Source organism: Oncorhynchus keta, chromosome 7 (assembly GCF_023373465.1).
Source record: "Oncorhynchus keta strain PuntledgeMale-10-30-2019 chromosome 7, Oket_V2, whole genome shotgun sequence".
Lineage (NCBI taxonomy): Eukaryota > Metazoa > Chordata > Actinopteri > Salmoniformes > Salmonidae > Oncorhynchus > Oncorhynchus keta.
In genome coordinates this window covers 44,727,370-44,744,869 of record NC_068427.1, presented here as the reverse complement: position 1 = coordinate 44,744,869, position 17,500 = coordinate 44,727,370, and the positions used below count along the sequence as shown (strand labels likewise).

The 17,500-nt window shown below is 43.2% G+C and overlaps 1 protein-coding gene across 2 annotated transcripts in view; it reads right to left on the bottom strand.

Moving 5' to 3' along the window:
• The window catches only part of LOC118373470 (glypican-6-like), a 220,187-nt gene that overhangs the window by 31,645 nt on the left and 171,042 nt on the right, over positions 1–17,500 (bottom strand). Inside the window, exons 5-7 of one of the 2 annotated variants that reach the window (XM_052522960.1) lie at positions 12,233–12,363; positions 9,967–10,113; positions 8,778–8,807 (exon numbers count right to left, since the gene is read on the bottom strand). In XM_052522960.1, the coding sequence (XP_052378920.1) occupies positions 8,778–8,807; positions 9,967–10,113; positions 12,233–12,363 (308 nt within the window). The remainder of the gene's footprint in view (positions 1–8,777; positions 8,808–9,966; positions 10,114–12,232; positions 12,364–17,500) is intronic. The other variant, XM_052522961.1, reaches the window with a different exon arrangement.

Genomic DNA, 17,500 nt, shown 5'->3' with positions numbered 1-17,500 from the left:
GGCCTGGCAAATTATTTAGCATACAAGTGGCTCTAAAGGCCTTGAAGAAAACACTAAACCACTTGTGTCAAACGCATTGTGATTCGCAATACTCTGAATGCAGTGGTTATCCAAGATTGCTGGTATTTGTCAGGCTACCATTTTCAACCATTACATTTGTATGCTTGAGTACCGCCCTCCGTTCAGAGATTCCTAAATACACTGTCAAATAATAGGACTATCCATTTTTACACTGTTTATTTTCATGTGGTTTCGGTAAAAACTAACAATTATGTTAGAATCTGTGGAATCTACATAATAGCATGGCTTAGGCTAGAGTGGACAAATACAACCACTGGATATGTGGACTGGCCAACTTAGTTCCACTAAGCCGTATCCAAAACAAGAATGTTTCAGTGTCTAAGTGATTCTCGACTGCAGATGGTTTATGTATGGGTCAAGTCTTTGGAGAAGGAGAGGATGATGGCTTCCTGGCAGTGGTATAACCCAGGCCACCACACTGGCATTTCATGTTCCAATGCATATTGGATGCAAATAACACAGGATATGTATAGTTGTTTCAAATGAATGAGAGACTTAATTCTATGAGTTCCATTTCTATGAGAGACCTAAATCTACTATGCTTCAGAGAGAAATGGGTAAATATAAGTAATAAAATATTATCGGTATAACAGGTAGCATATAAAACACTAAGAAGAAACAAAACTTCAGCTCAGAGGGCAGAATATAAGATTCAGCTGCATCAGACTGTTGTTGTGTTCCAAGATGATGCTCATCTAGCTAATGAAGATAGACTGTAGTGTGGTATCTATGGCACTGATCTGAAGCTATCCAATTTCTTTTACTGCACATGAGGCGCCACATCCATGCACAGCTAGAGGACTTTAGTCTCCCAAAAAGCAATCAATGAGTCAGGCACAATTAATTTACATCCACATAAATGTACTGGCGATGGAGAGCACACAGATTTGCAAGAACATGGAAATGGACATCACCCCATCGAGTTATAGAAATCTGAAGCCAAGTGTATAATTGCACAGAAATAATTTAACGGAGTTTATCAATCCGTTGCGACATCCACATTCAGTTGTGCACCAAATTATGCAGAGACTGGAGCAATACCTAAATCCAAAATGTTTTTTACGTGCATACATTTCTAACTAAATGGTTGTAAATAGCGACAAAACATTATTTTATAATTCAATCATATAACTTTTTTGCTTCCTGCTTTTTCCTGTGATTGAAAAATGATATTGGAATACATTTCCCATCAAATCCTGATAAATCAAGTAAACAGGTTGTGTATCCATGCAGTAAACAGGTTGTGTATCCATGCAGTAAACAGGTTGTGTATCCATGCAGTAAACAGGTTGTGTATCCATGCAGTAAACAGGTTGTGTATCCATGCAGTAAACAGGTTGTGTATCCATGCAGTAAACAGGTTGTGTATCCATGCAGTAAACAGGTTGTGTATCCATGCAGTAAACAGGTTGTGTATCCATGCAGTAAACAGGTTGTGTATCCATGCAGTAAACAGGTTGTGTATCCATGCAGTAAACAGGTTGTGTATCCATGCAGTAAACAGGTTGTGTATCCATGCAGTAAACAGGTTGTGTATCCATGCAGTAAATAGGTTGCGTATCCATGCAGTAAACAGGTTGCGTATCCATGCAGTAAACAGGTTGTCTATCCATGCAGTCCAGACAAGAACGTGGCAGGAGAAGACACAGAATAAAACTAGACCTTAACGTATACTAAATGGTACAATAAAGGGCCGCCATATCATCAAACATCAGCCACTAAAGGCCCTCTCAGCCTGACACTCTGTAGTGTCTTCATCTCCCTTTGGACAACCAAAATATCCATTCCTCTCTCAGGACTGTGATGGCGGATGGTGACAGGATGTCAGGCAATTAAGCGGTCATTACTCATGGAGCTGGAGCCTGGAGGTATGCCGGCTCCTCAGGGCTCCCACATTAACGCTGCAACGCAGCCAGACGACGACACACAGACAGAGACACTTCCGATGTCCCAGCCATCCCAGGCTCAGCTCCCATCTTTTGGTTGGCTAATTCAGCGATAAAGTCAGACACTAACTCTGAATCAAAGGACACCTTAGCTTTTCATACATGCGATATCACCGAGAGTGTAACTGATAATGATGATGATAGAGAAGTTAAAGGAGGACGGTGAGCGGTGTAACTGTGGAGGAGGCCTCCCACAGTGAACCCAGACAGCTCTGATGATGAATAAACAGACAAGAGCAGTGATAACTGCTGCATCTGTGGGAGACTGCAGCTACAGTAGGAGAAGCCACAGGATCCGAGTTAATAACTGGATGCTACTTGGCAGCTGGAGGTGGGCTTCTACCTGGCAGCTGGAGGTGGGCTGTTACCTGGCAGCTGGAGGTGGGCTGCTACCTGGCAGCTGGAGGTGGGCTGCTACCTGGCAGCTGGAGGTGGGCTGCTACCTGGCAGCTGGAGGTGGGCTGCTACCTGGCAGCTGGAGGTGGGCTGCTACCTGGCAGCTGGAGGTGGGCTGCTACCTGGCAGCTGGAGGTGGGCTGCTACCTGGCAGCTGGAGGTGGGCTGCTACCTGGCAGCTGGAGGTGGGCTGCTACCTGGCAGCTGGAGGTGGGCTGCTACCTGGCAGCTGGAGGTGGGCTGCTACCTGGCAGCTGGAGGTGGGCTGCTATCTGACAGCTGGAGGTGGGCTGCTATCTGACAGCTGGAGGTGGGCTGCTATCTGACAGCTGGAGGTGGGCTGCTATCTGACAGCTGGAGGTGGGCTGCTATCTGGCAGCTGGAGGTGGCTGCTATCTGGCAGCTGGAGGTGGGCTGCTACCTGGCAGCTGGAGGTGGGCTGCTACCTGGCAGCTGGAGGTGGGCTGCTATCTGGCAGCTGGAGGTGGGCTGCTATCTGGCAGCTGGAGGTGGGCTGCTATCTGACAGCTGGAGGTGGACTGCTATCTGACAGCTGGAGGTGGGCTGATATCTGGCAGCTGGAGGTAGGCTGCTTCTGGATGAGCAGACACCCCCACAACCCCAAGCCTAATCTAAACTGCAGCAATCTACAGTATTGCCTCCTCTATCACATTTATCACGCCCACTTCTGGATTCATATTTTTGTAGTCTGATCATTGATTGCTAAAGTTAACCCTTTACTGAGGTGGGCTAAATATGGGTCACACAGAGTGTTTCTTGGTAATCTTAAACAAATCTACTTCGAAACAAAAGCATCCACCTCACACACATTATTATGGTTATGGGCATTAAAAAAGAAGACACCTGTACCATGTCAGATAAAGAGTTTAAATGTATTACATTTGGAGTTTGCATCCCAAGATTACACTTTATATACATCATAGAAGCCTGAAATATAACACAACTGTTTGACAGAGACACACTGGATTTTCGGCATATTCTTTTTTGTAATGTTCAAACATTATGAAATTATGAAAAAATTCCACATTCCACCGATGAGGCCACAAGGTAATTTGACTACAGGAAAGGGCTACAGAATGATGCAATTACATTACCATATGTCTGCACTATATCCTTACAGTTTTTTTTACACCGCTTTAATACCCCCTATAACTCATACATCAATGAAAATACATTCTGACATACAAAATGCATTTTGTATTCAGAAATAGATTCTTTAGCAGAAATTCATTTCTCTGTGGGCAGTGTGATTATTTTAAGACAACGTCCAGCTTCGCATTTCATTCTAATGACGGGCTTTGCATAAAGAAAAGCATACCAGTGTGTCTGTTTAACATTCTGGCTCTCGCCAACACCACAACAGCTCCTTGCATTATTATTGAATGAACTCTATGGCATCATGAAACTGAGAGGACGGCTGACTATGGAAAGCTACAGTACTGTAGTAACTCAAACTTTTTATGGAGCCGGTAAGCTCTATGAACCAATCAGCACAGCAGAGAACTAGACACCCCCTGACTACAGTGCACATGGATGCTCATAACGGGATACCCTCATCAGGTGTCCCTGTCTAGCCGTCACATGTCCATAATCAGCCTCTGTCACTCACCTCAACATCTAAAGGGAATCTCCAAGCTGGCTAAATGCCCAGTTATTCCTGAGGCAGTCTGGAGGCCTCGTTTCACTCTGTCTGCCATTTGAGCAGCCACCCAGATGACGACTGCCGGCGCCACCCTCGGTGGTACACCTGACAACTATCTACAGCACCGGTCCTGTTGGTACACCTGACTACTATCTACAGCACTGGTCCTGGTGGTACACCTGACTACTATCTACAGCACCGGTCCTGGTGGTACACCTGACTTCTAATACCATGTTTAACAGCCAATGTTGTTACAGAACACCATAACATACAGAGGCCCTGACTAAGGTCTCAACAGCTCCAAAAATACAATGCTTTGTAATCAAACGCAGACCACTCTGCAATAACATAAAACATGTTACTTAAAAGAGTACTCTTGTGGGAGTAGCTTCTGAGACAGTGGCTGAGATGGTGGCTGAGATATATACACTGCTCAAAAAATAAAGGGAACACTAAAATAACACATCCTAGATCTGAATGAATGAAATATTCTACAGTCATTAAATACGTATGGGTGGTCCCGGGGATTTTTACAAGCACCATGCTCTACCAACTGAGCTAGGACCATACTTTTTCCTTACATAGTTGAATGTGCTGACAACAAAATCACACAAAAATGATCAATGGAAATCAAATGTATCAACCCATGGAGGTCTGGATTTGGAGTCACACTCAAAATTAAAGTGGAAAACCACACAACAGGCTGATTCAACTTTGATGTAATGTCCTTAAAACAAGTCAACATGAGGCTCAGTAGTGTGTGTGGCCTCCACGTGCCTGTATGACCTCCCTACAACGCCTGGGCATGCTCCTGATGAGGTGGCGGATGGTCTCCTGAGGGATCTCCTCCCAGACCTGGACTAAAGCATCCGCCAACTCCTGGACAGTCTGTGGTGCAACGTGGCGTTGGTGGATGGAGCGAGACATGATGTCCCAGATGTGCTCAATTGGATTCAGGTCTGGGGAACGGGCGGGCCAGTCCATAGCATCAATGCCTTCCTCTTGCAGGAACTGCTGACACACTCCAGCCACATGAGGTCTAGCATTGTCTTGCATTAGGAGGAACCCAGGGCCAACCGCATCAGCATATGGTCTCACAAGGGGTCTGAGGATCTCATCTCGGTACCTAATGGCAGTCAGGCTACCTCTGGCAAGCACATGGAGGGTTGTTCGGCCCCCCAAAGAAATGCCACCCCACACCATGACTGACCCACCGCCAAACCGGTCATGCTGGAGGATGTTGCAGGCAGCAGAACGTTCTCCACGGCGACTCCAGACTCTGCCACGTCTGTCACACGTGCTCAGTGTGAACCTGCTTTCATCTGTGAAGAGCACAGGGCGCCAGTGGCGAATTTGCCAATCTTGGTGTTCTCTGGCAAATGCCAAACGTCCTGCACAGTGTGGGCTGTAAGCACAACCCCCACCTGTGGACGTCGGGCCCTCATACCACCCTCATGGAGTCTGTTTCTGACCGTTTGAGCAGACACATGCACATTTGTGGCCTGCTGGAGGTTATTTTGCAGGGCTCTGGCAGTGCTCCTCCTGCTCCTCCTTGCACAAAGGCGCAGGTAGCGGTCCTGCTGCTGGGTTGTTGCCCTCCTACGGCCTCCTCCACGTCTCCTGATGTACTGGCCTGTCTCCTGGTAGCGCCTCCATGCTCTGGACACTACGCTGACAGACACAGCAAACCTTCTTGCCACAGCTCGCATTGATGTCCCATCCTGGATGAGCTGCACTACCTGAGCCACTTGTGTGGGTTGTAGACTCCGTCTCATGCTACCACTAGAGTGAAAGCACCGCCAGCATTCAAAAGTGACCAAAACATCAGCCAGGAAGCATAGGAACTGAGAAGTGGTCTGTGGTCACCACCTGCAGAACCACTCCTTTATTGGGGGTGTCTTGCTAATTGCCTATAATTTCCACCTGTTGTCTATTCCATTTGCCCAACAGCATGTGACATTTATTGTCAATCAGTGTTGCTTCCTAAGTGGACAGTTTGATTTTACAGTAGTGTGATTGACTTGGAGTTACATTGTGTTGTTTAAGTGTTCCCTTTATTTTTTTGAGCAGTGTATATATGGTATACCGTTGGGGCTTTAGATGTCACTGTGCTTGTTTACAACAGTGGTTGCCAGGAAATACACAACCCTATCTCGTCTGTACAGATGTCGGAACTTAATTTGATCCATCGCGTCGCAGGAGGAAAATAAGATTCCTGCAGCAGGAGGATTTGAATGAATATTTAATATTTAAAATCACTATAGCAGCGTGGGCAACTAGCAATTCACTGAACAACTATCCCAAAATGGAAATATCTGACACGAATTAAACAAGCAACCAAATCGATCTCCTCAGTACATGTTAGTGAAGTGGACACAGATCAGAATAATTATCCTACGGTATAGGGTCCTCCTCTCACATATTGCTTGGTCTGCTGCTCCATCGGTGTGGACATGACAGGTAAGCTTGTATGCATGATATCATACAGGCTACGAGTTTTTGGAAATAACCTATTTTACTGAATTTTTAAGAATGATTAATAGCCAGAATAGTGGTGTTTCACTGTGAAGATAATATATGTATATTTAATATTAAATGACACCAATACTCAAGATAAAAATGGGTTTATATTTGTTGATAACTAATATTGAAAAGTGATGAACTAGAAACTTGTGGAGACATCAACACTTTGAATAAATGCTAACATTTGTATTGTTTATTCCTATATCTGTGCATTAGTCCTTAAAACACAATCAATTGTACAAATACGTCATTCCCGAGTGAGGGACATCTCAAGGAGATTAACCTCCAACATTCATAAGTTTGTTCAGTACATGAGGGCAAATTTAATCATGACAGCCACAGGATTCTTTTTTAAAGACAGGACAGGAATTAACAGGTTGCTGTTCCAGCCCTTCACTAACACCTAATTAAACTTATTGGGATCTAAATTGAAGATTTGCACACAGTGCAATCACCTGTGACAGAAATCAAGTCTGTATTCAAGAATGAGATTCATAAGTTACAATGTCCTGACAAACCTGCATGATAAACAATAACATGGGTAAATCTATTTCTATCTAACATTGTGATGTTAGGTAGAAATATGGTGATTATCCTTGTGACTGGGAAATTCACAACAAGTTATTTACGTCTGCAGGGTGTCAGGGTGGGACGTCCTTCAACCTAGAACATGCAGAGATAAGGGGGGAGGAATTAACCACACTGCTCAAATTTCTATGCTGGTTCAAGTTGCTGAAGCCACAACTACCTTCATTAAAGTACAATCGTTTTTATTACAGTTTTGCATATTTTTAAGCTTGGTCAAGTTGTAAGTGTAGAATAACTTAGGCTCTAATTTTGTTTAGTAACGATAGGGGAATGAAAAGTGGCAAGAGAAAGTTAGCTAACGTTAAACAGACACTGCTTGCAGCTAGCTAGCAAAACAGGCTCATCCTCAGAAAGCATTAATTATTTGGCTGGCTAGCAAGCCTAGATTGAACAGAGCACCGCTGGCTAAATGTCCTATTTTATTCATCAGATGTTGGTCAAAAATGTCTTACCTCCAAAACGAGTTATAGGCAGGACTGTTTTCTCCTGCCAAGCCAATGCAATGGAGTGAAACGTGACCAGGTGCCAAACTTTAGTCCATCCCTCGGCAAAGGATACATTGGATTGGCCAATTTTGCCTCAAAAGGCAGGCAGCATCCTTATTATCGCCAGCTGATGTCTCGTTAAACCATCAATACATGCTAAAACCATCAATACATGCTAAATCCATCCGCACCGCTGATCTCAATTACAACCATTACTGGTCACCTAATTACCACTTCCTAAAATATTATGTCCGTGTCCTGCTTGCAACCAAAGTCTTTCAAGATATGTTCGCCCTCTGGTTGGTATTGTCATCACAACAACTTAGTAATTTTGAACAGACTAAGGGCGATTTATCTATACTAAACAAAAATATAAATATAATTAACACTTTCAACAATTTTATTCAAAAGTGTCTGGTATGGTCATTTCTTATCAATATTGGGGGTAAAATAACCCTGGGCTGTTCATATTTGAAACTACATCAAGTCAATCAGGGGATTTAGTTATTTGTGCCAGAATGGCGTGGGCCGGAATCAAACCCATGCTGACAAGGTAGGCCTATATGTGCGTTCTAACCCCTAGACCACCCCAGGCCAAGATTTAACTCAATTTTGACATTTCATCTGTAAACTTCAGATACACTAGACACTTGTATGTCGTAGCCTAGCGGAGACCAATATCTATCTTGTGTTACTTAGCTATATAAAACAACGGGTGTTGATGTGTAGGGCTGCATTTCACGTTTAATTTCTTTTACATTTATTTGAACGATGCAGTAATAGAACCTAGGTCTATAGCGTTTGAGCGAGTGAGAGAAAACATTATTTTGATAGCAAGCCCTGATCCCAAAGACCTGACTGCCCCCGCATGGAGAGAAAGAGAACTGCTCATTGTCAGCCACTCAAGGCTCATTTGAATTTCAAGATGAATCAGGAAAATTCTCAGTGACAAAAGAGTGATCAAGTTAAGATCCGACCTCTGCAATTCTTATTTTCAGTGACAATACATTAGAGAGTAGGGCATAGGAGACAATAACATACAATAGAGTCCCAGACAAAATTATAAACGTTAACAGTAGAATTCATAAAGCTTACACTGTGTTGCATCGCACTCCAGACAATCCTCTGGTAAGCAGCATAGAATAAGAAAGAGAAGCACTTTAATTAAATAGAGCAGGAAGAGGGAGGTACACACACACACACACACACACACACACACACACACACACACACACACACACACACACACACACACACACACACACACACACACACACAACACATGACATCCAAATGCATTAATTCGACGACATCAGAGTCCTTCAAAAAGAGTTAAGAGGAGGAACAAAGTTAAGGAAAATAATAATCACTATTCATTAATTAAATAGATGGAAGAAAATGTATATTTTCTTATAATGGTATTCTGGTTTTAGCATGAAGTCATGCATAACTTCATTTTCTCAATCCAGTTATTATTTTCCTGTGTTACAAAATAGAGTTGACATTCAATTGAGTCCATAATTGAAATACTGTTGAAATACCGAATGAAAGGAACGTCTGTGCGTAAGTTGAATATTGTTCAACTTGCAGCTACAGATGTTATTTATCAAGCAGACGCATATTGAATAGATAAACACATTTAGAATACATTCAAAATGAAGTGCTTGAGGATTATTGAGAGAAACACATTTAACATCAAGGTTTTTGTTCTCCTACAAATATAGCACTGCACGATAGAGACAGACTTTTGAAATCGGTCAATTTGACAAGCCTTAACTCCTGGCCTTCACATTATCCTCTGCATGCAGACAAAGTGACTGGACTTGTATAAATAATAAATGCAGATACATTTCTCACACCTGAATTGGACTGTCAGCTTTATATTTAGCTTAGGATCCTAAAGCCTACCCTTACCAAAACACCAAGTTAATGTCACTGCGATAAAAACCGGAACACGATTCAATGATTCAAAACAAAGCTAATCTGATAGAAAGTAAAGGTTTACTTTGTACAGCAAACACCTGCCTCTGTCAATCTCTCAAATTCTATGAATCTTTTCTTTCTTATTTGTGAGATACACAAAGACAGGAAAGGGTTGCTGGACACTTCTCTTTGCACTACCGGGGTAAAGCTGATGATTTGTTAACAAACACAGATCGATAGAGAGAGGGAAAGAGGGGCCTGAACGGAGGGCGTTTTAATCAACAGTGTCAAGACAGAAAGACAAATTATGTTTACTCTGAGGCAGTGGCTCTGTGGGCTGTGTGTCTCTGCTTCTCCTTACCAGTCTGTCCAGGCTGGTGCCAGCTGCAGTGGTGGGCCGCTCCTCTGGGCTGTAGGGCCTGAAACGGGCGTTGAACACATCCGAAATGCCGCGGGTAGACCTGCCACCCATTCCTGAGGGCTTTGGCTGGCCGCAGCCTTGAAAAACCTGTAATTACACAGAGAAGGACATCGAACTGCTGGACTGCGAGAGAAGCTAGAATTACCTGGGATGTGGAAAAGATGGAAAACAAGATGTTTTGATAATGCTTTGCGGATCTTAAGGTCTTAGGATCCTAAAGCCTTGTCAATCCTAAAGCCTTGTGAATCCAATGGCCTTGTGCATCCTTAGGCCTTGTGAATCACGAACATGACAGTGCTCAAAGTCACATTTATCTAACCAGAGCTGATAGGTTTTTCAAATGAGCATAACCAGCCTTGTAAAATATCATGGAGTTCACTTTTTAAAGGATTATGGGCAATTCACCACATATATTGTACTTTAAAGATAAACAAATCTGTATCATGAGAAAGCTATTGGAGTATTTATCCTTGGACGAGAGCAAGCATTCAACATGTAGCCTTGGATGAGAGAGAGCATTCAACATGTAGCCTTGATCGAGAGAGAGCATTCAACATGTGGCCTTGATCGAGAGCAAGCATTCAACATGTAGCCTTGGACGAGAGAGAGCATTCAACATGTAGCCTTGGACGAGAGAGAGCATTCAACATGCAGCATTTCGAGAGAGAGTTTTTCCTAGCCACCGTGCATTTTACACCTGCATTGTTTGCTGTTTGGGGTTTTAGGCTGGGTTTCAACATACAGCACTTTGAGATATCAGCTGATGTACGAAGGGCTATATAAATAAATTTGATTTGATTTGATTTGATTCAACATGTAGCCTTGATCGAGAGAGAGCATTCAACATGTAGCCTTGATCGAGAGAGAGCATTCAACATGTAGCCTTGATCGAGAGAGAGCATTCAACATGTAGCCTTGGCCGAGAGAGAGCATTCAACATGTAGCCTTGATCGAGAGAGAGCATTCAACATGTAGCCTTGGATGAGAGCAACCATCCAACATGTAGCCTTGAACGAGAGCAAACATTCAACATGTAGCCTTGATCGAGAGAGAGCATTCAACATGTAGCCTTGGACGAGAGCAAGCATTCAACATGTAGCCTTGATCGAGAGCAAGCATTCAACATGTGGCCTTGATCGAGAGCAAGCATTCAACATGTAGCCTTGGACGAGAGCAAGCATTCAACATGTAGCCTTGATCGAGAGCAAGCATTCAACATGTAGCCTTGATCGAGAGCAAGCATTCAACATGTAGCCTTGGACGAGAGAGAGCATTCAACATGTAGCCTTGATCGAGAGCAAGCATTCAACATGTAGCCTTGGACGAGAGCAAGCATTCAACATGTAGCCTTGATTGAGAGCAAGCATTCAACATGTAGCCTTGGACGAGAGCAAGCATTCAACATGTAGCCTTGGACGAGAGAGCAAGCATTCAACATGTAGCCTTGGACGAGAGCAAGCATTCAACATGTAGCCTTGGACGAGAGCAAGCATTCAACATGTAGCCTTGATTGAGAGCAAGCATTCAACATGTAGCCTTGGACGAGAGCAAGCATCCAACATGTAGCCTTGGACGAGAGCAAGCATTCAACATGTAGCCTTGGACGAGAGCAAGCATTCAACATGTAGCCTTGGACGAGAGCAAGCATCCAACATGTAGCCTTGGACGAGAGCAAACATTCAACATGTAGCCTTGGACGAGAGCAAGCATTCAACATGTAGCCTTGGACGAGAGCAAGCATTCAACATGTAGCCTTGGACGAGAGCAAGCATCCAACATGTAGCCTTGAATGAGAGCAAGTATTTAAGCCTGTGTAGACTGAAAAATCTGCTCACAACCACTTCAGTTTATTCTTGCAATGACTACAATTTTGTGGGCAAAGTAAAATGCCGTAAAACACAGGAAACACATTAACTTCTGTTCGTTGAACTAAGATTATCTAACCAATGGGGAACATGTAATTCAAATACAAAGACCTAAAATTGGATATAATGAGAAGGGTTTGCAATACTCACCTAAAGCACGATTCAGTTGGTTTTCAAATATAAACTGTACCTGACAGAATACAGCTGTGCCCTACTGTCCTTACAGACTTAATGTGGGAGTACAGAACAAGTAACGCCATACACTTTTAATTTGTGTTTTGTTGGACTCTAGACACTTTATTTGCTTCTGGGAATCAGTTTGATTAATTTGGTTGACATACCTTGTAGGAGAGCTGGACGCTGTTGTCTTGCATATTCATGATGGCCTCAGAAATCTTCACATCAATGGGCTCCATGACAGACTCAATGTTGAAGGGTCCCTCCAGCCTCTGTGCCACCAGCAACATGGCATCTGTCACAGAATAAAGGAAGGAGAGAACATTAGCCACAATGCCTTCCAAAAGCTTTGAGATTGAGGATGTATGGGTGTCCAGAGAAAGCAGATTATCCTCATTTGCATTCAATGCTTTACCATGGTATCAATATGTAAATTCACGTATCTCTTCAGCAAAATGTACAGTGGCGTCAGAAAATAGTCATTCAAAAATCATGTCAAACACTACTTATTATGTGACTTGTTAAGCCAATGTTGAATACTTTCTGAAGGCAGTATACAGAATATAGTATATACACTGAAAAATATAAATAGAAAATAGAACATTGTTATTGTTCATATAAGGAAATCAATCCATTTAAATAAATAAATGAGGCCCTAATCTATGGATTTAACGTGAATGGGAATACAGACATGCGTCTGCTGGTCACATATACCTTAAAATGAATGTAGGGATGTGAATCGGAAAACCAGTCAGTATCTGCTGTGACCACTTTTTGCCTCATGCAAATGAAATAGAGTTGATTGTGGCCTGTGGAATGTTGTCCCACTTCAATGTCTGTGAGAAGTTGCTGGATATTGGCGGGAACTGGAACACGCTGTCATACACATTGATCCAAAACATCCAAAACTTGCTTAATGGGTGACATGTCTGGTGAATATGGAAGAACTGGGACATTTTCCAGGAATTGTGTATAGATCCTTGTGACATGGGTCCGTGTATTATTATTTTGAAACATGAGGTGATGGCAGCGGACAAATGGGCCTCAGGATCTCGTCAAGGTGTCTCTGTGTATTCAAATTTACATTGATAAAATACAATTGTGTTCATTGTCCATAGCCTATTCCTGCCCGTACCATAACCCCACCACCACCATGGGACAGTCTGTTCACAACGTTGACATGAGTAAACCATTCACCCACACAAAGCCATACACAAAGTCTGCGGATGTGAAGCCATTTGGACGTACTGCCAAATCCTTTAAAACAACGTTGGAGGCGGTGTATGGCAGAGACATAAACATTCAATATTCTGGCGACAGCTTTGGTCGACCTTCCTGCAGTCAGCATGCCAATTTCACACTCCCTCAAAACTTGAGACATCTGTGGCATTGTGTTGTCTGCAAAAACTGCACATTTTGGAGTGGGCATTTATTGTCCCCAGCACCAGGTGCACCTATGTAATGATCATGATCATATGCTACACCTGTCAGGTGGATGGATTATCTTGACAAAGAGAAATGCTTACTAACAGGTAAATGAAACATCGGATCAACATTTTACATGTTGCATTAACATTTTTGTTCGGTATATTTATGAATCACGCAAAACACTTGGTATTGGCCAATATTCATCTGTCATACTTGACAATAGTGTCTCATCATAACAAATTGTTACGTGGGTTTGACACATTAAATGAATTACCGCATCTCATTGCAGCAACACATAATTATGTAGCATGAACACTTCTGGGAGTAAAATTCAATTTCTATTTAGATTAACTCAATAGAGTCAATATAATTTAGTTGTACAAAATAAAACGAACAGCTGATGAGTCATTGTTTTAACAGAATTTCTCAAAGCGAAGCACTTTGAGGTCTTATTTACATCCGCCCAAGGCACGGACACTATAAAGTCACTGAGGTCTTACTTACAGACGTAGCCAAACGTTTTGAGAATGACACAAATATTAGTGGGTAATAAAAACTGCTGCTTCAGTTCAGTGTCTTTAGATATTTTTGTCAGATGTTACTATGGAATACTGAAGTATAATTACAAGCATTTCATGAGTGTCAAAGGCTTTTATTGACAATTACATGAAGTTGATGCAAAGAGTATATTTGCTGTGTTGACCCTTCTTTTTCAAGACCTCTGCAGTCCGCCCTGGCATGCTGTCAATTAACTTCTGGGCCACATCCTGACTGATGGCAGCCTAATCTTGCATAATCAATGCTTGGAGTTTGTCAGAATTTGTTATGTTTTGCTTGTCCACCTGCCTCTTGAGGATTGACCACAAGTTCTCAATGGGATTAAGGTCTGGGGAGTTTCCTTGCCATTGACCCAAAATATCAATGTTTTGTTCCCCGGGCCACATAGTTATCACTTTTGCCTTATGGCAAGGTGCTCCATCATGCTGGAAAAGGCATTGTTCGTCACCAAACTGTTCCTGCATGGTTGGGAACAGATGCTCTCGGAGGATGTGTTGGTACCATTTTTCATTCATGGCTGTGTTCTTAGGCACAATTGTGAGTGAGCCCACTCCCTTGGCTGAGAAGCAACCCCACACATGAATGGTCTCAGGATGCTTTACCGTTGGCATGACACAGGACTGATGGTAGCACTCACCTTGTCTTCTCCGGACAAGCTTTTTTCCGGATGTCCCAAACAATCGGAAAGGGGATTCATCAGAGAAAATTACTTTACCACGGTCAGCAGTCCAATCCCTGTACCCTTTGCAGAATATCAGCCTATCCCTGATGTTTTTCCTGGAGAGAAGTGGCTTCTTTGCTGCCCTTCTTGACACCAGGCCATCCTCCAAAAAGTCTTCACCTCATTGTGCATGCAGATGCACTCACACCTGCCTGCTGCCATTCCTGAGCAAGCTCTTTACTGGTAGTGACCCGATACCGCAGCTGAATCAACTTTAGGAGACGGTCCTGGCGCTTGCTGGACTATCTTGGGCGCCCTGAAGCCTCTTTCACAACAATTGAACCGCTCTCCTTGAAGTTCTTTATCATCCGATAAATGGTTGATTTAGGTGCAATCTTACTGGCAGCAATATCCTTTTCTGTGAAACCCTTTTTGTGCAAAGCAATGATGACGGCACATGTTTCCTTGCAGATAACCAATTTGAGGTCTTATTTACATCCTCCCTGAGCATGGACGCTATAGAGTCACTTTGAGGTCTTATTTACATCCTCCCTGAGTCACTTTGAGGTCTTATTTACATCCTCCGTGGGCACGGACGCTATAGAGTCACTTTGAGGTCTTATTTACAACCTCCCTGAGCATGGACGCTATAGAGTCACTTTGAGGTCTTATTTACATCCTCCCTGAGCATGGACGCTATAGAGTCACTTTGAGGTCTTATTTACATCCTCCCTGAGCATGGACGCTATATAGAGTCACTTTGAGGTCTTATTTACATCCTCCCTGAGCATGGACGCTATAGAGTCACTGAGGTCTTATTTACATCCTCCCTGAGCATGGACGCTATAGAGTCACTGAGGTCTTATTTACATCCTCCCTGAGCATGGACGCTATATAGAGTCACTTTGAGGTCTTATTTACAACCTCCCAGAGCATGGACGCTATAGAGTCACTTTGAGGTCTTATTTACATCCTCCCTGAGCATGGACGCTATAGAGTCACTTTGAGGTCTTATTTACATCCTCCCTGAGCATGGACGCTATAGAGTCACTTTGAGGTCTTATTTACATCCTCCCTGAGCATGGACGCTATAGAGTCACTTTGAGGTCTTATTTACATCCTCCGTGGGCACGGACACTATAGAGTCACTGAGGTCTTATTTACATCCTCCGTGGGCACGGACACTATAAGGTCACTGAGGTCTTATTTACATCCTCCGTGGGCACGGACACTATAAGGTCCCTGAGGTCTTATTTAGATCCTCCCTGAGCATGGACGCTATAGAGTCACTTTGAGGTCTTATTTACATCCTCCGTGGGCACGGACACTATAAGGTCACTGAGGTCTTATTTAGATCCTCCCTGAGCATGGACGCTATAGAGTCACTTTGAGGTCTTATTTACATCCTCCGTGGGCACGGACACTATGAGGTCACTGAGGTCTTATTTACATCCTCCCTGAGCATGGACGCTATAGAGTCACTTTGAGGTCTTATTTACATCCTCCCTGAGTCACTTTGAGGTCTTATTTACATCCTCCGTGGGCACGGACACTATAAGGTCCCTGAGGGCTTATTTACATCCTCCGTGGGCACGGACACTATAAGGTCACTGAGGTCTTATTTACATCCTCCGTGGGCACGGACACTATAGAGTCACTGAGGTCTTATTTACATCCTCCCTGAGCATGGACGCTATAGAGTCACTTTGAGGTCTTATTTACATCCTCCCTGAGCATGGACGCTATAGAGTCACTTTGAGGTCTTATTTACAACCTCCCTGAGCATGGACGCTATAGAGTCACTTTGAGGTCTTATTTACATCCTCCGTGGGCATGGACGCTATAGAGTCACTTTGAGGTGTTATTTACATCCTCCCTGAGCATGGACGCTATAGAGTCACTTTGAGGTCTTATTTACAACCTCCCTGAGCATGGACGCTATAGAGTCACTTTGAGGTCTTATTTACATCCTCCCTGAGTATGGACGCTATAGAGTCACTTTGAGGTCTTATTTACATCCTCCGTGGGCACGGACACTATAGAGTCACTGAGGTCTTATTTACATCCTCCGTGGGCACGGACACTATAAGGTCACTGAGGTCTTATTTACATCCTCCGTGGGCACGGACACTATAAGGTCCCTGAGGTCTTATTTACATCCTCCGTGGGCACGGACACTATAAGGTCCCTGAGGTCTTATTTACATCCTCCGTGGGCACGGACACTATAAGGTCCCTGAGGTCTTATTTACATCCTCCGTGGGCATGGATGCTATAAGGTCACTGAGGTCTTATTTACATCCTCCGTGGGCATGGATGCTACAAGGTCACTTAATATCACTGTGTGGACTGAAACCATATGCTAACGTCTGAACTGTATAACTTCATCACAACACTGCATTTACTTACAGCACATTTACTTACAGCACTTCAATCACTGGTCTGAACCAAAGAGATGTCTACTTCAGAAGAAATACACATCTCATCCTCTTTCTTATTAATTGTCTACTGTATAAGACAATATTCTGCGTGTCATTGCTGTCTAGAATCACTTAGCGAACCAGAGGTGCCCTTTAAAATAAGAAATTGTAATTAACTTGCTAGATAAATAAAGGTGAAATAAATATTTTAAAAAATATATAGATATATATATAAGTCGGAAGTTTACCAACACTTAGGTTGGAGACATTAAAACTTGTTTCGTTTTTCAACCACTTAAATTTCTTGTTAACAACTATAGTTTTGGCAAGTCGGTTAGGACATCTACTTTGTGCATGACAAGTAAT